The sequence below is a fragment of the Poromitra crassiceps genome (assembly GCF_964638095.1).
Source record: "Poromitra crassiceps genome assembly, chromosome: 22".
Classification (NCBI taxonomy): Eukaryota; Metazoa; Chordata; class Actinopteri; order Beryciformes; family Melamphaidae; genus Poromitra; species Poromitra crassiceps.
The window spans coordinates 21,878,798-21,896,745 of NC_139647.1; the positions used below are offsets into that span (position 1 = coordinate 21,878,798).

The 17,948-nt window shown below is 42.9% G+C and overlaps 1 protein-coding gene across 1 annotated transcript in view; it reads right to left on the minus strand.

Annotated features, from left to right (window-relative positions):
- Positions 1-17,948, minus strand: part of cfap46 (cilia and flagella associated protein 46) — a gene marked incomplete at both ends in the record, with an annotated part of 104,263 nt that overhangs the window by 80,153 nt on the left and 6,162 nt on the right. Inside the window, 13 exons of the mRNA XM_083658604.1 lie at positions 42-154; positions 2,354-2,466; positions 3,691-3,815; positions 4,478-4,607; positions 6,409-6,526; positions 7,292-7,517; positions 9,526-9,716; positions 10,290-10,388; positions 11,822-11,921; positions 12,128-12,286; positions 14,059-14,150; positions 14,274-14,393; positions 15,668-15,836. Of these exons, the coding sequence (XP_083514730.1) occupies positions 42-154; positions 2,354-2,466; positions 3,691-3,815; positions 4,478-4,607; positions 6,409-6,526; positions 7,292-7,517; positions 9,526-9,716; positions 10,290-10,388; positions 11,822-11,921; positions 12,128-12,286; positions 14,059-14,150; positions 14,274-14,393; positions 15,668-15,836 (1,755 nt within the window). The remainder of the gene's footprint in view (positions 1-41; positions 155-2,353; positions 2,467-3,690; positions 3,816-4,477; positions 4,608-6,408; positions 6,527-7,291; positions 7,518-9,525; positions 9,717-10,289; positions 10,389-11,821; positions 11,922-12,127; positions 12,287-14,058; positions 14,151-14,273; positions 14,394-15,667; positions 15,837-17,948) is intronic.

Here is a 17,948-nt window from a genome sequence, read left to right on the forward strand (position 1 = left end):
TGTGTGTGTGTGTGTGTCTGCGTGTGTGTGTGTGCCTCCACCTGTAGACCGCCCAGTGTGGATCGTCTTCAGAGACATGAACCCCGCTCTCCTCTGGCAGGACGGCAGGCTCATTGAGCTGTAACCCCTCCGTTCGCAGCTTATGGATGGTGGCCTGGACAAGACGGAAAAGACTCAGTTCTCAAGCTCAAAAGACAACACTCAAGGTGACTTGTCCCTTTTAACCACTCCATCATAATAAAAGGAGCAGTGGGGACGTCCCACAGTGGGGACGGACGGACGGGCGGTTGGCTAACAGCCATCATGGCTCAGCTGTGGCAGATCAAAGAGACTTGAAATGATTGGATGATGGTTTGGCTCCAGTGGCAGACAACTAGGCCGAGAGAGAAAATGTCACATTTGGGAGGACAGGCTGTCCCTCAATCCATTCCAAATCCATCACTATCACTTTTGACACATCCAGACATCGCTGGGCCATGTTTTAGGCTGAGTAAAGAAAGGATTTTAAGATAGACAGAGATGGCGTAAAACTGTCAGAGAACAAAGAGAGCGGCAGCTACAGAGGAGTGCCGTAAGAGTCTGCTTTTTGCAAGGTCATCCGTTTGCTGTGGACACTTCGTTGTCTGCCTGTTCTTCAAAGTGCTGTCAGGTTGAGATATCTCTGAGGACGTCATGAAGGCTCGGAGCTGGAGGCTTGATGGGGAGTGAGATTACACGACAAGACAGGCACATAAGAAAAGCACAACAATTTCTGACTCCAAACAATCAACATGGACCTCCTGGGCTTGTTCAAACCCCATAATGCACGGCTGCTGCTGCTGCTGCTGCTGCTGCTGCTGCTGCAAGCACTCTTTGTTCTTCATCTCATATCTCATATATAAAATGAGCAGTGTGGGGAGGATTACTTTTTACAACATACATCACTACAGATGACTGGATACATGACCGAAAATGTCATTTGTAAAATATTCCATTTCAATCATGAGAGACCAGTGGGTAAAATTTGACAAGCAAGCTTTATTCACAAATAGCATGGCAACTAGTTTTGGCGTAATGACTCCGTGGTAAGATGCCCCTCTTCTTGTGGTGAGAGAGGAGGGCATCTGCTCAGACTAGAATAGAGAATATCCCCCCGTAGGGAATTCTTCAGGAGACGTTGGCGGCGGACTGGGGAGTTTGAAACACAGCTTCACAGGATACGATCAGCCCAGGTACAACAACCACTGAGGTGAACGATCAGGGAGAGGATGATGACGCGCTGACCATGGCTAAAGATACTGCCACGTCATAGGCTCAGCAGCGGCGTCATAACAGACGTCATATTGATAGGGGCTGATTGGCTGTTGAGGATGGGGTGATGAGTCAGGAGACGCACGTCATAACAGACGTCACGCTTGACTTAGACTTGACTTATCCTGAGAGCTGATGGCTATTGTGATATGAGGTAACAAAACTGGTCTCCATCTTGAAACTAGGTCGAGACCACCATTAGATTGCTCAATTTAAGTAACCCATATGCTAAATACTTTGGATTACTTTTGGAATAGACTTCAACATCGTCTTGCTGAGCCCATTTGTCTGTCTGTGTGTGTGTGTGTGTGTGTGTGTGTGTGTGTGTGCGCATGCTGTAGCATGTATACTGAAACCTGAGGTATTCACACGACATACATGGACTATCATATCCCATATCCCCCACAAAGAACATCAAAACACAACCAAACAAAACAAGAAAACTGCATAAGATACACAATGCATTCAGCTCCTATCCTGATAAGAATGACACTGGGGTAAAAAGCTCTTAAAGTCAAACTCTGTATGTGGTTGCCATATTTTGGGGATGTCTAAGAATCTGCCTTTGCTCTTGTAGTAAATGTTATCCAACGTATGGTAGCTTGAGAGTTCATTCCACCAGTGAACTACAGCTGGGGGATTGGATGCTTTCCAATTTAAAGCTATGCATTTCCTAGCTGCCAACAGGGCAAGATCTATGTACCGTACTGTATTTACTTTGAATGCATTGTTTTTTTTTGGTTGTTTGTCCAATAGTCTTGTTTGTTCTTGGATGATTGTGTATCTTATGCAGTTTTCTTGTTTTGTTTTGTTGTGTTTTGATGTTCTTTGTGGGGGATATGGGATATGATAGTCCATGTATGTCGTGTAAATACCTCATGTTCTTTCTTAAAGATTATTATTTTATTTTTATTTCTTTTTTTTTTTATTTCTTTTTTTAAACGACTAGTCAACTACTAAGCACAGTGTCGACTAGTGGTTTTACTAGTCGACTAGTCTGTGAATGCCCTAGTGCGCGCGCGCGCGTGTGTGTTTAGGAGACATGAATTATGAGGACACGCACCTCAGCACTGATGAAGTAGATTTCAACTAAGAGGCGCAACAAGTCCTTCACAGCGCTTTGGCTTCCATCATGAAGCCCGTCTGCGTGGCTCTCTTCCTCCACACGTTCACCTTCTGGATTGAAATGACACAAAAAATGTGCAATGAGCATGAGCATTGTTGATTGAGGCATACAGAATGAGATACATTTTTGACTCGATATTTTAAATATTTTCAGAATGGAAAGCAGTGTCCAATATCAGTAAAAACACAACTTGAAATTTTCTCTATAACTTTCACACATTCAGAAATTGCTGTGCTATGAAAGGATTTTAAGACAGAAATGGCCTAAAACAATAATTACTCAGACCATAAACTCCTCACATAATCACCAAGATTGATTGGAAATCAGTCAGATGAACCTCCTAAAAGTCAATTTGAGAGGGCAAGAGCAATGAGACACACATTCTCTGGGGGGGACCCTCGCACTCTGTTTTGTTTCTCGCATTAAGCATAATAGCTTTTCAGACAACACATTCATTTCTTTTTTATTTGAGCATTAATACTGGCACTGGAATTCACTGTTAATGACTGAATTCCAATGACATCCCATAATGTTTGCACCGTGAGAGACATAGAATTGAAAGGCATTCCAGAGACGCACTCATTGAGTGAAACAAATGTTTACATTCATCGCACGATCGGTTATAAAAGTAACTCCGATAAATTCTTGCAAAATAGCAAGTCAACTGTTAAAGGAACACTCCGCCCATTTTCAACCAGCTTTGTATCATTAGAACATCAGAAAACTGTAAACGGTTTTGAAGTCTGTCATTTAATTTGACAGTTATTGAGTGTTAAAGTGTGGACCAGTGACATCACTGGTCCACACTAACTCAAATTAATAACTCATTCACTCAAATCAACTCTCAATAACTGTCAAACTATTCATCATTCATCTAGTTTGACAGTTATTGAGAGTTGATTTGAGTTAATGAGTTATTCATTTGAGTTAGTGTGGACCAGTCAGTCACTGGTCCACACTTTAACACTCAATAACTGTCAAATTAAATGACAGACTTCAAAACAGTTTACAGTTTTCTGATATGCTACTGATGTTCTAATGATACAAAGCTGGTTGAAAATGGGCGGAGTGTTCCTTTAAGTTTTTGCTGCATTGATTGAGATTGATTTAGACACTCATTTACATTCCACTAAATGAGGTAGGCTGGATGAATCAGTCAAGCAGTCACACATCAAAGCCTTCTTCACTTCTTTAAATTTGTACGTTCTCCATATCATTCTATTATCTGAAAACATTGTCTCACTCAGTCTTGGTAACATTCCTAATTATCTTACTGTCAGTCTTTGCAATCTTCCATCTCCCGTTGTCATAAAGCGAGCAGAATCGACATGCAGCTCGGCACACGTCCCAGACTTGCTGCTTGCGGGCCGTCTTCACCAGCGCTGCCCACAACTTCACCCTGGAAGGAGACGGCCGCAAACCAAAGAGAAAAGAAAAGTCAGACTCGTTTTACTTTTTCAAAGGAGGAGGCCGGGTCAGGGCGAGAGCACGAGAATACACTTCTAAGGCTGTTTGTTTGGGAGACCATGAATAATCCGCGATTCCTTCGAGGAATCATGCGCTGCTGATGACTAGGCTCTCTCCGCCCCGTGAAGACCTCCATTTTTGATGTGCGCACTTTTGAGCTGTAGCCTAATGATATCGGGAGACCGCGGGGAAGCTCCAGTATGCTAATCAGGTGCTAATAATACATGCAATACAGAAGGACGCAGACTCCCACAGTCGCTCCACACACCCTGGGCTTCAGAGGGGACCTTGTGGATCAAACATTCATTACTATAGCATGTTCAGTGAAAGTGCAGGGCTAATAAATTCAGCAGGGGGCTGATTATGTTGGCAATTTTCCAACTGGCGTTCCTGGGAAACCTGACAGCTAGGAAGGATTAGTTAAAAAACTTGACGTGGCACTTGCCTTCACACAATAGCGCTGCGCTGGTAAGGCAGGAAGACAGGAAGCAGGCCTGCACAGTGCAGTGCATGCAATCCCGTGTGTGTGTGTGTGTGTGTATATGCATGGACGGACACAAACACACACACAAATGCATACATACATACACACACCTCTCTGTGTTGTTGGCGTCATCTCCTTGTCTGGCCAAGTGTCCCTCTGCCCTCTGTACTGATGTAGAGTGGTGCTGAGCCTTAGCAGAGAGCCGAGCCACGGGTCCAGAGCCAAGACTGCCTCCAGCAACTAGACAAACATTGGAATAAAAAAATACACACACACACACACACACACACAAAATACTTTAATTAGTGTCGCAAAAGCTTCGGAGTTGTCTCATACAGTGTCAATAAAAAGTCAATGACATGCTCTGGCTAAACCTACAAAACAGTAGAGTAATTTTGTTACACAACTCCCTAAAGCCTGCATGTCCATAATTTATACGACATGGAATAAAATGTGCATAGTAACGAGGTTATCTATTTGAGGAAGTTATGCAATTACCCCGATTATGCCATTCCCCTGTATGAAGACGGAAACGAAAACCGACCACTGTGAAAGTGAGAGGGCTCATTTCCAACAGCCTCCAAACCTTTAAAAAAAGGTTGGGATAACATTTAAACTAAAAAAGCGAGAAGTGTATCCATGACTTTTCTGTCCGTCTGCAGCAGCAGCAGCAGCAGCAGCAGCAGCAGCAGCAGCAGCAGGGGCACTCAAGCATTTGTGTCCGGGACTGAATTATGAAGAGATGTCTGTGCCCTTTTGATTGCAGCGTTTTAGAGAAGCTAAATGCTCCAGTGCCTGTGTGTGCGCTCACCCTGAGAGTTCAAATAGACACACAGCAGCGCGCACACACACACACACACTCTCGCACACACACACACATGCGCACACACACACTGTCTCACGCGCACACCTCTCGTTGATGAACGTCTGAGGGACACTACAAGATGGAGGCAACATTACATGCTATAACTAATTCATTTTTCTAGCCTGATTGGCCGATTCTCGAGGGCTACTCGCTACGCTGGCTTTTGAATTTCACAGCACAGTGATGAAGTGTCTTTTGTCTGAGGAGGGAGTCCTTCTCGAGGTGTTACAGAGGGAAAACAAGGAGCACCTCTAGGGACCTGGGCTTTTAACCCATGCCTGAAGAAGCAGGAGCCCTTTGACTAGCTGCCAGATGCAAGTGCTTCCTTTAGCTATTAGCACTGCAGTGCTGACCGCAGCTTGAATCTGAGGATGGAGATGCCAAAAGAGCAGGCATCTTCAGCATCAGGGCTCTACGATCCACTGCACACAGTCGATGGGGCTTTGCTAACAGTGCAATGTGTTTAGAAACTATCCTCTGAATAGAGAGGCAAAGTGACCGTCTACTTCCTGCTTCAGCACTGTACCAGAGATTTTCATCCGCCATTTATTTTCCCATAGACATTTTGTAAAATGCTTATAAAAAGAGTTATAGGCTACTTGTTCAAACCAAACGGTTCAGATATATTTAGAAACAGGAGAGACCACATAACATTTCCCCCAGACCAAAATGCAAAAAAAATTGCGGATTTAAAGAAAACATTTGTAGTTTTTTTTTTCTTTTGGTCTGAGTGAAATGTTCTATGGTCTCTCCGGATTCTAAATATAGCTGAACCGTTTGGTTTGACAAAGTACAATTATTTTTAGAAGCATTTTACTAAATGTCTATGGGAAAATAAATGTCGGATGAAAATCTCTGGTACAGTGCTGAAGCAGGAAGTAGGCGGTCACTTTGCCTCTCTATTTGGTTTCCAGGGACTTTAACAACCTTTACTGAATGACACGTAGACACATATCATCCAGAGTAGAGACAGTTTGAAAGTCAAGTCTGTCAGTGTGAACAGAAAGTCTTTATTTTGGAGGCAGTGAGTCAGCTTGGGCAGGGGGTGAAAGCAGACATATCCTGAGCCCTCCTATGCCAAAATACTGGGAGATGTCACAGAGAAAGGGCTTCAGGATGTTCCTCAGTGTTGCTCATGCATTTATTCTAGCAAAGGAAGCAACATCAGTACGGTACTTTTGGAGGTGTCGTCTGCATCCAGCACCATCTGGAAAGCATCGGGAGCCAAGAGGAGCCCCACGTTGACCAGCATGGGGCGGCTGTCTGCCATATCTTGGGACCGTACATCCTTGGCCTGGCAGACAGAAAGAGAGAGATGGAGGGGATTCAGACTTGTCTTGTATGCTGTTCACCTACAGTTCCACTCTCAGCCTGCATTCTCTGTGCTGTCTACCGCATAAATCATAAATCGAATCATTCTGAATGTATATAGGTTTGTTTTTACAATGAATATGTTTCTCAAATTTTAGGTGAGTATCCAACATCAGGCCAAGATATTTTACCTCAGATACCTGGTCAATACATTGATCATTGATTTTTAGATCTAGCTTATTTACTTCATTCACTTGATCTGCTGATGATCGTCCCCTAGATGAGAAACCAAATTGACACGGTTTTCTTCATGTTCAGTGTTGGACAAGAACGTTTAAGCCAATCGTCAGCATCTCAATGTGGAGGGGATGAGATGCTCTTCTCCATTGTCGTCCCATATTCTGATTGAGGCTGATAAGATGGCTGAATGGTTACATAACACCATAGATATTATATTATTATAGATGGGTCACCGCAGGCTCCGCCAATTCTAACAAATGGTAGCAGTAAGTCTCCTAAATGGCCGTGGTCAACCACTTGACTCAGACCTGCCGCAAGTCTCCAAAGTGGGCGTGTCCGTGGAAAACCATGGGCAAAACCCACGTGACAAAATGACAGGAAGTGAGTTGAAGTTGGGCCGTCTTGCTTGAATCCCATCGTCTTTGATAACACTCTTGCCTAGTGCAGCTTTGAAGATCTCTTACATTCTGTCACGTTAAAACATTCTGACAAAAGTCGGGCAGACAACCTGTTGCAAAAGCATGGCGGCCTTGTCCTCGGTGGTGGCGGGGGTTTGGTAGACGGTCCCTCTGAGCCGCAGGAGGCGGAGAGCTGAGGCCAGGCGTTCTCTGTGCTCTCCCTGATCCAGCAGCATGGCTTTCTGAAGATGTGTCAGAGAAGCCTCCAGGCGCCCCTCCTCCTCTTCGATCACTGCCAGCTCTGAGTGGACCTGACAGCGCGTCTCCAGCAACATGCTGTGCAAACATCACAAAATCAATAGCTTATGGAAGCAGTGGAAACACAAGCGTTGGTCCAAAAAAAACGGTTGATGCCAAAGCTTATAATTGGGAGAGAAAATATATATCTATATATCGCCCTGAAGAATATCTCAAATTTGACTCAAAGGGGTTACCGGTACATTGAAAGTTCTTCGACCAATAAAGGTTGGATTATTGTATTTAAAAAAATCATTTTTTCTTTTTCGGCAGCTTAAATGGCACCATCTTAAAATTCTTATAGAACACACCAAAGCAAATATTTAGACGTGGAATAGATGTTGATATAATTTTTTACTGCCATAACATCATGTGAAACTTTAGTGCTCGTTTTGGTTGATGTTGAACTTGGCACCTCCTGCATGTTGCCATCATTTTAACTACCGTAAGTTGATTATATACAGTCCATAATCATACAATACAGATCCAACAATATCTAAAAGAACCTAACACACACTGTTGTAGAAAATGTATGTTCCATTGGCATTTCCTAATCAATAAGCTATAATTGCATACACATAATTAATGTGATGAGTTATTAGTCATAAGACATCTCACACATGCAGAAATGGAGACGCACATACTGTACATAGGAGGAGATTTCTTCACCCTCTGCTCCACAGCACATGGAGGTCAAAACAAACGTTCACCCACTGCATGAGGTTGACCTTGCTGATACAGACAGGCAGCCCTGTAGGCTCCAAGTCCCCTCCTCTCTCTCTGTTTCTCTCTGCCTTCCTTTGCCTATAAAGTACATGTTGAATTGTGACATCGCCACTGAATATTTCGGACTCTGTATGACATATCTCGGCATCTGGCTGGACAAGAACCTGGATTTTAAACACCATATCGATGTCTTAGTCAAGAAACTCAAATTCACAGTTGGTTTCTTTTACAGAGTAAAAGCATGTTTTTCTCCCTCCTCCCGCCAACAGCTGGTTACGGCCTTATTTCTGTCACAGCTGGACTATGGTGACATAGTTTATAGATTTGCTTGTCCCACTGCCCTGGCTAAGCTTGACCCTCTCTACCATGCTGCTCTGAGATTTATTACTAACTCAGCATATAGGACGCACCACTGCACGCTCTACTCTTTGGTTGCTTGGTCCTCACTTGCTACACGCAGGTTGCAACACTGGTACATCTTTATTTATAAGGCTATTCTTGGCAAGCTTCCACCCTACATCTGCTCTAAGTTCGAACTGATTCAGAGTTCTGTAAATCTCAGATCCAGCGCTTGGGTGCGCTTTAGAGTGCCACCCGCGCGGACTGAGGTAAGTAGGAGAAGTCTTTTTTACTTTGGCCCTTGGTCTTGGAATGACCTTCAAACCCGCCTTAAACTGGCCTCTCTGGTCTCTTTATATAGTTTTAAACAAAAACTAGCTGAGGTCCTTGCCACCTGCTGTTCCTGCTTTGAGGTGTAGCACTCCTCTTCTTGACTTTTTACTAGCTGTCTCTCATGTTGATGAGGCATGCTTTTGATTGTACAGTTTTATTGCATTGGTCTTTTAGATCATTTCTATTTGTCTTAAATGTTCTCCATTTTGAGTTGATGGTGGTCAAATGACAGAAATTTTTGTATATGTATTTTGTACGACGTGAAACGTGCTTTTGCCTTCTTTGCCAGATCACCCTTGAAAAAGAGACCTCGGTCTCAATGGGTTTTTATTTTCTGGTTAAATAAAGGTTTGATTGATATCAATTATGTGTACATTGAGGATTCAGTCCTCCTCGAATGCAGTTTAGAGAAGAATGTTATGGCTTTAATTATACTTTTATAAGACACTTCCTGGACTCTTGGTTTTCAATTCATTTGGTTTATATAAGCGGTTATAATTATCATTATAACGGATGAAGAGTGGTAAATTCCATTCTACCACACACACACACACACACACACACACACACACACACACACACACACACACACACACACACACACACACACACACACACACAAGTGTATCATAATCACTTTGAAGGAAACCTGTGTGTGTCTTCCAGGACTTGGGCCACCCTGAGCAGTGGTGCCTTGATGTGTCTCCGGAGGTTGTGCTGCAGGAGGGACAGGCAGAAGTTCCACTGGGTCGCGCACACCGCCTGCACGGCCCGCGGGTCCCCCTCTCTCACTGCACTCTGGAGCCACTGATCCAACTTGCCTATCTCCTTCAACCGGGCCTGTGGGATAACGACAGATTGGAAATCTCCCCTGAAGACAGTAATGATGAGAGTATTCAACATCTCTATCAGATGGCCTGTAGGGTTCGACTGATGATGGCTCTCTTCAAGGCTGGTACTGATATTTTTAACGTCTTCAAATTTGACCATTTTCACATCAGAAATGTATTTGGTATTAACTGATTCCGTGTTTTCCCCCAGGAAGTTTATTCTTGTTAGGTAGCAAAATCCCTGAAACTGTATTTGGACAATGATTAGACTAAAATTCTTCACTGAAACTCAAGACTAATGACCACCGCACTTATTCAATGGAAGGGGAAGCATTTGCTGCCTTTAAATGAAGAACTACCGGTAATTGACAAAAAAGGGGGGGAAACATTGTTAAACAATTGAATAAATTGTGCAAATGAAAAAAAAAAGAAAATGTCATTGCCATTTTTACATACTATTTTTTACATAGCTGTTGAGTGAGGAACTTCCATCCTATCAGAGGGGGGGATGGCACTCATTGTAATATAATATTAAACGGTGAGCTAGACACATTGAGGATAATTCATGCACATGATAAATCACCTCCATGCAGGCTTTGGAATAGTCGTCCATCTTCCCTTCTTTCTTCAGCAGAATGAGTTCACATCGGACACACTCCATTATTATGCATTGGCCAACAGTCTAAAAAGTCAAACACAGAAGTCAATTCAGCAAAAAGGCTTCAGCAGAGCCTGGAAGAGCAGATGACACATATGATCCATTTCATATTTTATGTCAATAAAGTCTTATATAAATGTTTTTTTTTTTTACTTATTTGTATTTCCTTTTCTCAATGTGCAATCATATTGTACAGTGTTCACAGATAACACATCTTACATGTGTCTGATTTTTATGTCCTTTCAATGTCCGTGGTTCTCAGATCACATAGTTAAAGAGTAACATTCTTTTATGAATACAGAAAAAAGGAAGCAGAGGTGACCATATTAAAAAGAAACTAGAACGACCGCAACGCGGACTTATGCCTCCGCATTAGTTCATTCTGGAGTCCAAATCGCCATTTGAGGCAAATTGGAAGAGATTCCGTCAAGGCGCTCCTGTGATGTTGCGTTACAGAGCTTGGAAATTGGGTGTGTGAGAGGTCACAGTGACCTTGAACTTTGACCACCAAAATGTAATCAGTTCATCCTTGAGTCCAAGTCGATGTTTGAGACAAGTTTGATTAAATTCCGTCAAGGCATTCCTGAGATATCGCGTTAACAAGCTTGAAAATGGCGTTCGAGAGGTCACAGTGACCTTGACCTTTGACCTTTGACCACCAAAATCTAATCAGATCATCCTTGAGTCTAAGTCGATGTTTGAGGCAAATTTGATGAAATTCCGTCCAGGCGTTCCTCAGATATCGCGTTAACGAACCTCGTACGGCCGTACGGACGGACAACCCGGATCCATAATGCCTCCGGCCTGGCTATCGCCGGCGGAGGCATAAAAAAAGAGGAAAGCCGAAAATGGAGACAGCAGCCCATAGGAACCGTCCATTGCCCCTAGATCCCATCAGTTAAAGAACAGAAAATAAGTGAAAACTGGCAACCATCTATCCATGAATACATCTGTCTTTAGTTGTAAACTTGCGGTTATTTCTTCCATTCGATAGACCTCCTTTACCTTCTCCCTCCACTGTGTTGTCGTGGGGGGCTGCGGCCTCAGCCATGAGGTGGTAATAATTTTCTTAGCAACTAGCAGAGGAACTCTCAGTATTCATGTCACATTATTGCCCTCTACACCTTCTGGCAATATTCCTAATAAGTATATTAATGTTTTTTATTATCTAATTATGCCACCCAATACATTATGTGAATGGGAGCATAGAGTAGAGCAAAAGGCTGTTTAAAAAATATGCACCTTTCCATAATACAGTATATTTAGCACTGCTGAGGGTAATAAAAAATGCATGGGTCGTGGGCACAAGCTCAGCTAATTATTCTCATCGCTTGTCAAGTGCCCCCCATTGAGAGTGTCAAATTCCATGCATATATTTGTATGTTTTCATAATATGTACAGTTTTAGAACATGGCTCCATAATAATGCATGCAGTGTTGTGAGGAAATATGACTCACGGCTTCCCCGGCCGACTTAAGCTCTTTCAAACAGTCAGCAGCCACTTCCTGATGCTTCATTTGCAAGGCCAGCAGAGCCAACTCCACGAGGAAGGCGACTCTGCAAAAGCAAGATAAAACATACTTTATTATACAATTCACAACACTCAGTAATCTGAGCCTGAGCCGTGTGCTAACCCCATGGGATATCCATATGTGCTGTTTCTGTAGTGGGCGGTGAACATGTATTTGCAGGGAGAGGACAGGGAGCAACAAGGTGGCGCTTGTTGGAGAGGAGATATGATCAGCACAGCTTGGGTCACAGACCTGTCAGCTGGAGGTATGGGTGTTGGGCTCTGATGAGGGCTGGAGGTCAGGGGTGCAGCGCCTCCTGTGGTGCAATCCACCAGGAGATGGAAAATCTCCTGAAGCTTGGCAGCATCCTCCTTCTTCAGCTCCCCCTGCTTCCCTGCTTCTATGCTGCTACTGACAACAACAATAAGTGTCGGCGTACACATGCATATGAACTAGGGATGCACATTTTAGTCACGTCAATGATCAACTCATTGATTAATCATTATGTAAAAGCAGATTTTGATATAGAAAATGTGTCTTTAGGCCTACTCAACAAGTTAATCAACCAAGCAAACTCATGCTGCATTTCATCTTTGTATTACAATGTGTACAATAAATACTGTTGTCTTTTTGCTGTTTTGGAAAAGTAGTATGGAATATAGTATCTTGGGGTGAAGGGCATGGTGCTAATGTAGATTTCATGTACTTGGTTGTGAATGGTCATGGAAATTATATTCTAGGAGGTCCTGGAAAAGTTTTGGAAAAGTTCTGGAATTTTGTCTGTGAAAAAGTGTGGGAACCCTGACACAATCTGCACATAACAGATGCATATTTACTGTACTTTCATGCCTCCTCTATACACACACACCAAAGAGCGCATATACCTCAGGCAAAATAACCTATGTGATGCTGAGGATGGTGGGGTCTGAGTCATGCTGTGTATGCATATAGCTGAGCTGGAGAACCATAAGGAAGTCTGACACGTTGAGTACAAGCCTGGGGAAAGGGGGTGGGGGGGGGGGGGGGCTGGCTTTGTGGGGGTTGTCCAACTCTCTACCACCACACCACCATCCATACTAACGTGCTAATGTGCCAGGGCAGCCTGATAAACTCGCCCCCTGCGGGATGCCATACGCTTAGCTGAGAGCCAGTGGATCACTGGTCCAGTGACTCAGGTTTAGTGGTTACACAGAGGGTCCAAGTCAGCTTTAGGGAATAAAACCTTTGGGATCAAGAAAGCAACAACAGCCCACAGTAAATCCTACACCCTAGTAGGGATGTAACGATAACCCGTTTTAATGATAACCGTGATAAAATTCCTTGCGATAAGGGTACCGTTTCAAATTTTCATTGTCATTAAAACTGTGGTACCATGATTACCGTGATTACAGTGCTTTGAAAAACATGGTAAATACTGTCCATCATCAACCAGAGTTGGCAACCGTCTCCCAGATGCAAACGCGCAGCCTTGGAGAAAAGATTTCAGCGAGTGTATCAATCCTTTTTGGGTCTGAGTTTGAGTTTTCAATATAAAACTTGGTGCAATTATTTCTGTGAGTGTACTGTATTAGTACTTTTTGAACATTTTCAGCACGTTTTAACAAACCGTGATAATACTGATAACCGTGATAATTTTGGTCACTATAATCGTGATATGAAATTTTCATATCGTTCCATCTCTACAGCCTACGACAATATGGCACATAGCAAAAAATACATAGAGTTACAATTAGTCTTCAAAAAGCATCATGCATGCCTGAACGCTCATTAGCGTAGCTAATAATGTAGCACAAATCATGACCTTGTTAACTCAATTTGGCCCCAATTTTGGCAGGAAGCATTCAGGCAAGTGGGAAACATGCAGTACATCAAAGCGTGTTCTTTCAAACAACATTTTAAATATGCCTCCAGTCTAACAAGTTCTTCAAATGCGTTTTCAAAGCAGACATTATCAAAGTGGATCTAGATCTTCTCCCATAGGACTGCTTGAAGAAACAGCTACAGTACAACTTGTTTATCAAAGCTTGCAGATGGGATGGGATGGGCCTTCATCACAACAGTAGAAAAAAAGCAACACTTTCAGTGCAAATCGAATCATGCAGCAATTTGAGAGCAAAAAAAACACGTCTGAGATGTATAATAAGTAAACCTTAATTTGAATATGACATGGAAAAATGCCTTACTTTTTAAGTTCCTGAAATTGGTGAATAACCGCTAAGACGGCACTCTGCTCAGTCATTTTAAGCAGATCACTCTCTGACAGCTTGTGTTGTACCTGTGGAGAGAAGAGTAATGCTAGTTTTATTAGGTCTTATGTAAATGTCCAAAAGAATCTTTACTCTCTGTGTATTTTCTGAACACGGCACATTTTAGTGTATAATAAAGGCAGAGTATTTACCAGTAGGGTAAAGATTTTTGGATAAAGATGAGGTGTGTGCGTCTCAATGAATTCTGCTGTCACTTTGGCAAAACTGCGAGCGTCTTCCATTTTCCCAGAGTCCACAAGGCATTCGACCAAGTGCCTGAACAGACAGAGAGCGGATGAGAAATGACATTTGACTGACAGAGGAATGGAGTCTCACAAACACAGAGATGCAACTTCCTGATCCTGAACCGTGCGCCGTGCGGTACAACAGCCAAGGGTTAGTCAGTCGGTCATGATGTGTCACTGTCTGAGTTTTACCACAGCAGTGCACCGTGGTCTCCAAAAGGCACTTGGAACTATTCTATGCCTGTGCAAAATGAATAGACCAAATCACCGTGACGTCACCATGTAAACAAATTTACTTCCGGGGCGGGTACCACTTGGGGAAGGCGGCAGGTTTAAATGTGCGTGTTGTCAAATAAATGCTGTCAAACCCTCTCGTTGTTTTCGGCCGACTACTTTCAATTTAAATGGTTAAACGGTTGGTAAACATGCTTGTCCGACGTATCTAGCCTTTCTTCTGTGTTTGTTTTATGTACTGTAGTGTTAGCTAGCCAATAACGTTTGTTTGTCTGTCAAACTCGCTGTTTTTTTGCAGACTCGTTAACGTTACAGACAGAGCTACTGACGCCACGTTAATTTAATTTAGCTTCAAGTCTACTCTGGTCTGGTCCAACAGGTAAATTAGCTAGTCTGGTCTCCACTAACGTTAGTGAAAGTGTTGTTATGAATGATATTAAACAACAACACAACACGAACAAACCATTTTTGTCTTCTTTGTCTGTTTTTGTCTTCAACACGTCAGTTTGTGCCGTCCACCGCCATTATAATGTGTGGACCTCAGGGGTAACCGGAAGTAAATGTAAACATCCCCGCTGATTTGGTCTATACAGCAGTAGCCTACTATACTACAGCAGTTGTTCGCATACTGTAGCAGTGGCCATAAGCCAATTTGAGGGATTTTATTTTTTAATTTACCCATTTTCCCCCGAACAATGAGGGGAATATGAGAAAATGCCAAAAAATAAATTAATAATTATTATTATTATAAGGCAATCCATAATCTGGCATTTTATAATAAAAGCACATTGTTGTATGAGCTGTATAATATGTCATACAGTAAGCTGCGTTTGCTAATGCTTCCATTGCCAATACTGATAAGCACACCAAGCAGCCATAGAACACATTCTCCATAGAGGAGATTATGACAGCCAATTAACTATAAGGGAGCTCAGATCACATCCAAAATAGCTACTAATTAATTGGGCCAGTACATCATCCCCGTGAATGCAGCGTGAGACTGTACATAATCTGTACTGGCTCGTGGATGAGGAGTTAGCGTCGCGGCGCTGCTGCAGTGGCACTACTTGCATCATGAGTTCAGCCCTCCAGCTGTGGTCCCGGTCCGCCACCTCCTCCAGACCTCGGACCACCTGCGTGAGGGAGGGGACCAGGTGGAGGCGTCGCCCCGGCCGCAGGAGAGGCCGCACCGTCTGGAGGTACAGCACCGAGGCGTTGAACACCAGAAAGTGGTATCTGTTAAAAAAACAAACCGGGATGAGGGGGAGAAGAAGCAAACAGAAAAACAATGAATTATTCACATGGTTCCACATGGGAAGCTATTTGATCTCTTTAGTTTCTACATCTCAATTCAGACCAAGTGGCAACTTTGTACGGAGGGGAAAAAAATGAATTGCAAATGAGTGTACATTAGCCACGGGAGGATAAGCTGTACAGCGCATTTCTATTTGAAATAAATTTAATATATGAATTCCAGGCACTGTTCTCGAGAAGATGGGAGTTAACGGTCTGTTTGAGTGTAGCTAATTTATTCACCAGAGAGTGTGTGTTATGCATTAGTCTGGGCTGGGCGTGTATTCCCTTTGCTGTTAATTGGCATGCTTCACCCCAGCCCATTTACTGACAGGTTATGAGTTCATTTAGCAATGGATTCAGCGCTGATTGGTTGCCTGGATCACCGAACATCCTACTGATTGTTTGCCTGTATCACTCACCAAACATCCTACTGTACACTGCACTGTAGGATTAGCACTGCAGGACCTAGATTGAAAGAAATGGTGTCGTCTATACAGTGTTTCCCACACATAGAAAACTTTATGGCAGGCCGCCACAACATCAGCACTGACCGCCACAAATTATTATTTATTTTCGCTATTTAATTGTAGAACTGTGTGTAGCGCATTGATTCGCTCTGGCCCTAATTGCTCCGTATGCGTTCTTGTGCTTTCTCTGTCGCTCCCTCTATCTCTCTGTTGCTCGTTTTTTTCTTCTCTCTGTCGTTTTGTTCTCCCGGGAGGATTCGAATGGGTGTGCTCGTTATTAACCCTGGAGCGGCGTGGTGCAGCCCGTTTTATATCAAGTCCCACTCCAGGCCTCTCCAGGCCAGTTTCGGTTTGCAGCGGTGAAAATCACACACGGACCCAATCATTGTGGGGGCAAAACAAACTTATTTTTCGGACACTTATGGAGTCATAAGAAAGAACAGTAAAGAGATAACCGATGCAGGTCCATATTTTAAATGAGAATTCAGTTTTTTTACAAGCTGGACCTTATTTTAAGCTTTAATTATGATTTTTAACTCACCCTGAAACTTTTTTGTTTATATCGATGCATCACAAAGTTATATACACCAAGCAGCGCCCATGTGTAATGCGTGTATTTACGTCCTGTAAATAGCTTATTTTCTGACACGCAGCGGCTCATACCCTTATTATATCATAGAGACAATGAGAAAATGAACACTCTATTTACCTTGGTGCAGCATGTTCACCCCTGGCTCTGTTTGCTGTCTGTCACATTAGAGATAGCAACTTGCGTTCCCCCGCTCCAAAGTTTGTAATCCATATGACGTGATTCCAACTCAAATAAATACGAATTCAAATGCATCATCCATATTCTCGAAATCTGATAAATATCAGTGGTGTTTACTGTTTACCATGCTGATCGACTACTCCGAGCGCTCAACTCGCCCAACTCGCCCTGCAAGTCCCCGGGTGTGCTTCTTTCAACTCGCCCTGATGTGAGAACTTAAAGGTACACTCCGCCCATTTTCAACCAGCTTTGTATCATTAGAACATCAGTAGTATATCAGAAAACTGTAAACGGTTTTGAAGTCTGTCATTTAATTTGACAGTTATTGAGTGTTAAAGTGTGGACCAGTGTCATCACTGGTCCACACTAACTCAAATTAATAACTCATTAACTCAAATCAACTCTCAATAACTGTCAAACTATTCATCATTCATCTAGTTTGACAGTTATTGAGAGTTGATTTGAGTTCATGAGTTATTAATTTGAGTTAGTGTGGACCAGTGATGTCACTGGTCCACACTTTAACACTCAATAACTGTCAAATTAAATGACAGACTTCAAAACAGTTTACAGTTTTCTGATATACTACTGATGTTCTAATGATACAAAGCTGGTTGAAAATAAGCAGAGTGTTCCTTTAAGTTTGACCTACTTACCACTGACCTTTCGCCGCTCTTCCTCGTGGTGAGAGAAGAGAAGATCACTTATGATGTGAAGGCAGCTGAAGTCATATTTCATGTTCTGAGCAGATCATACCTCTCAAATCCCAGAATATCTCTCTGTATGCACCAGATTGAACCCCGATAACCTACCATA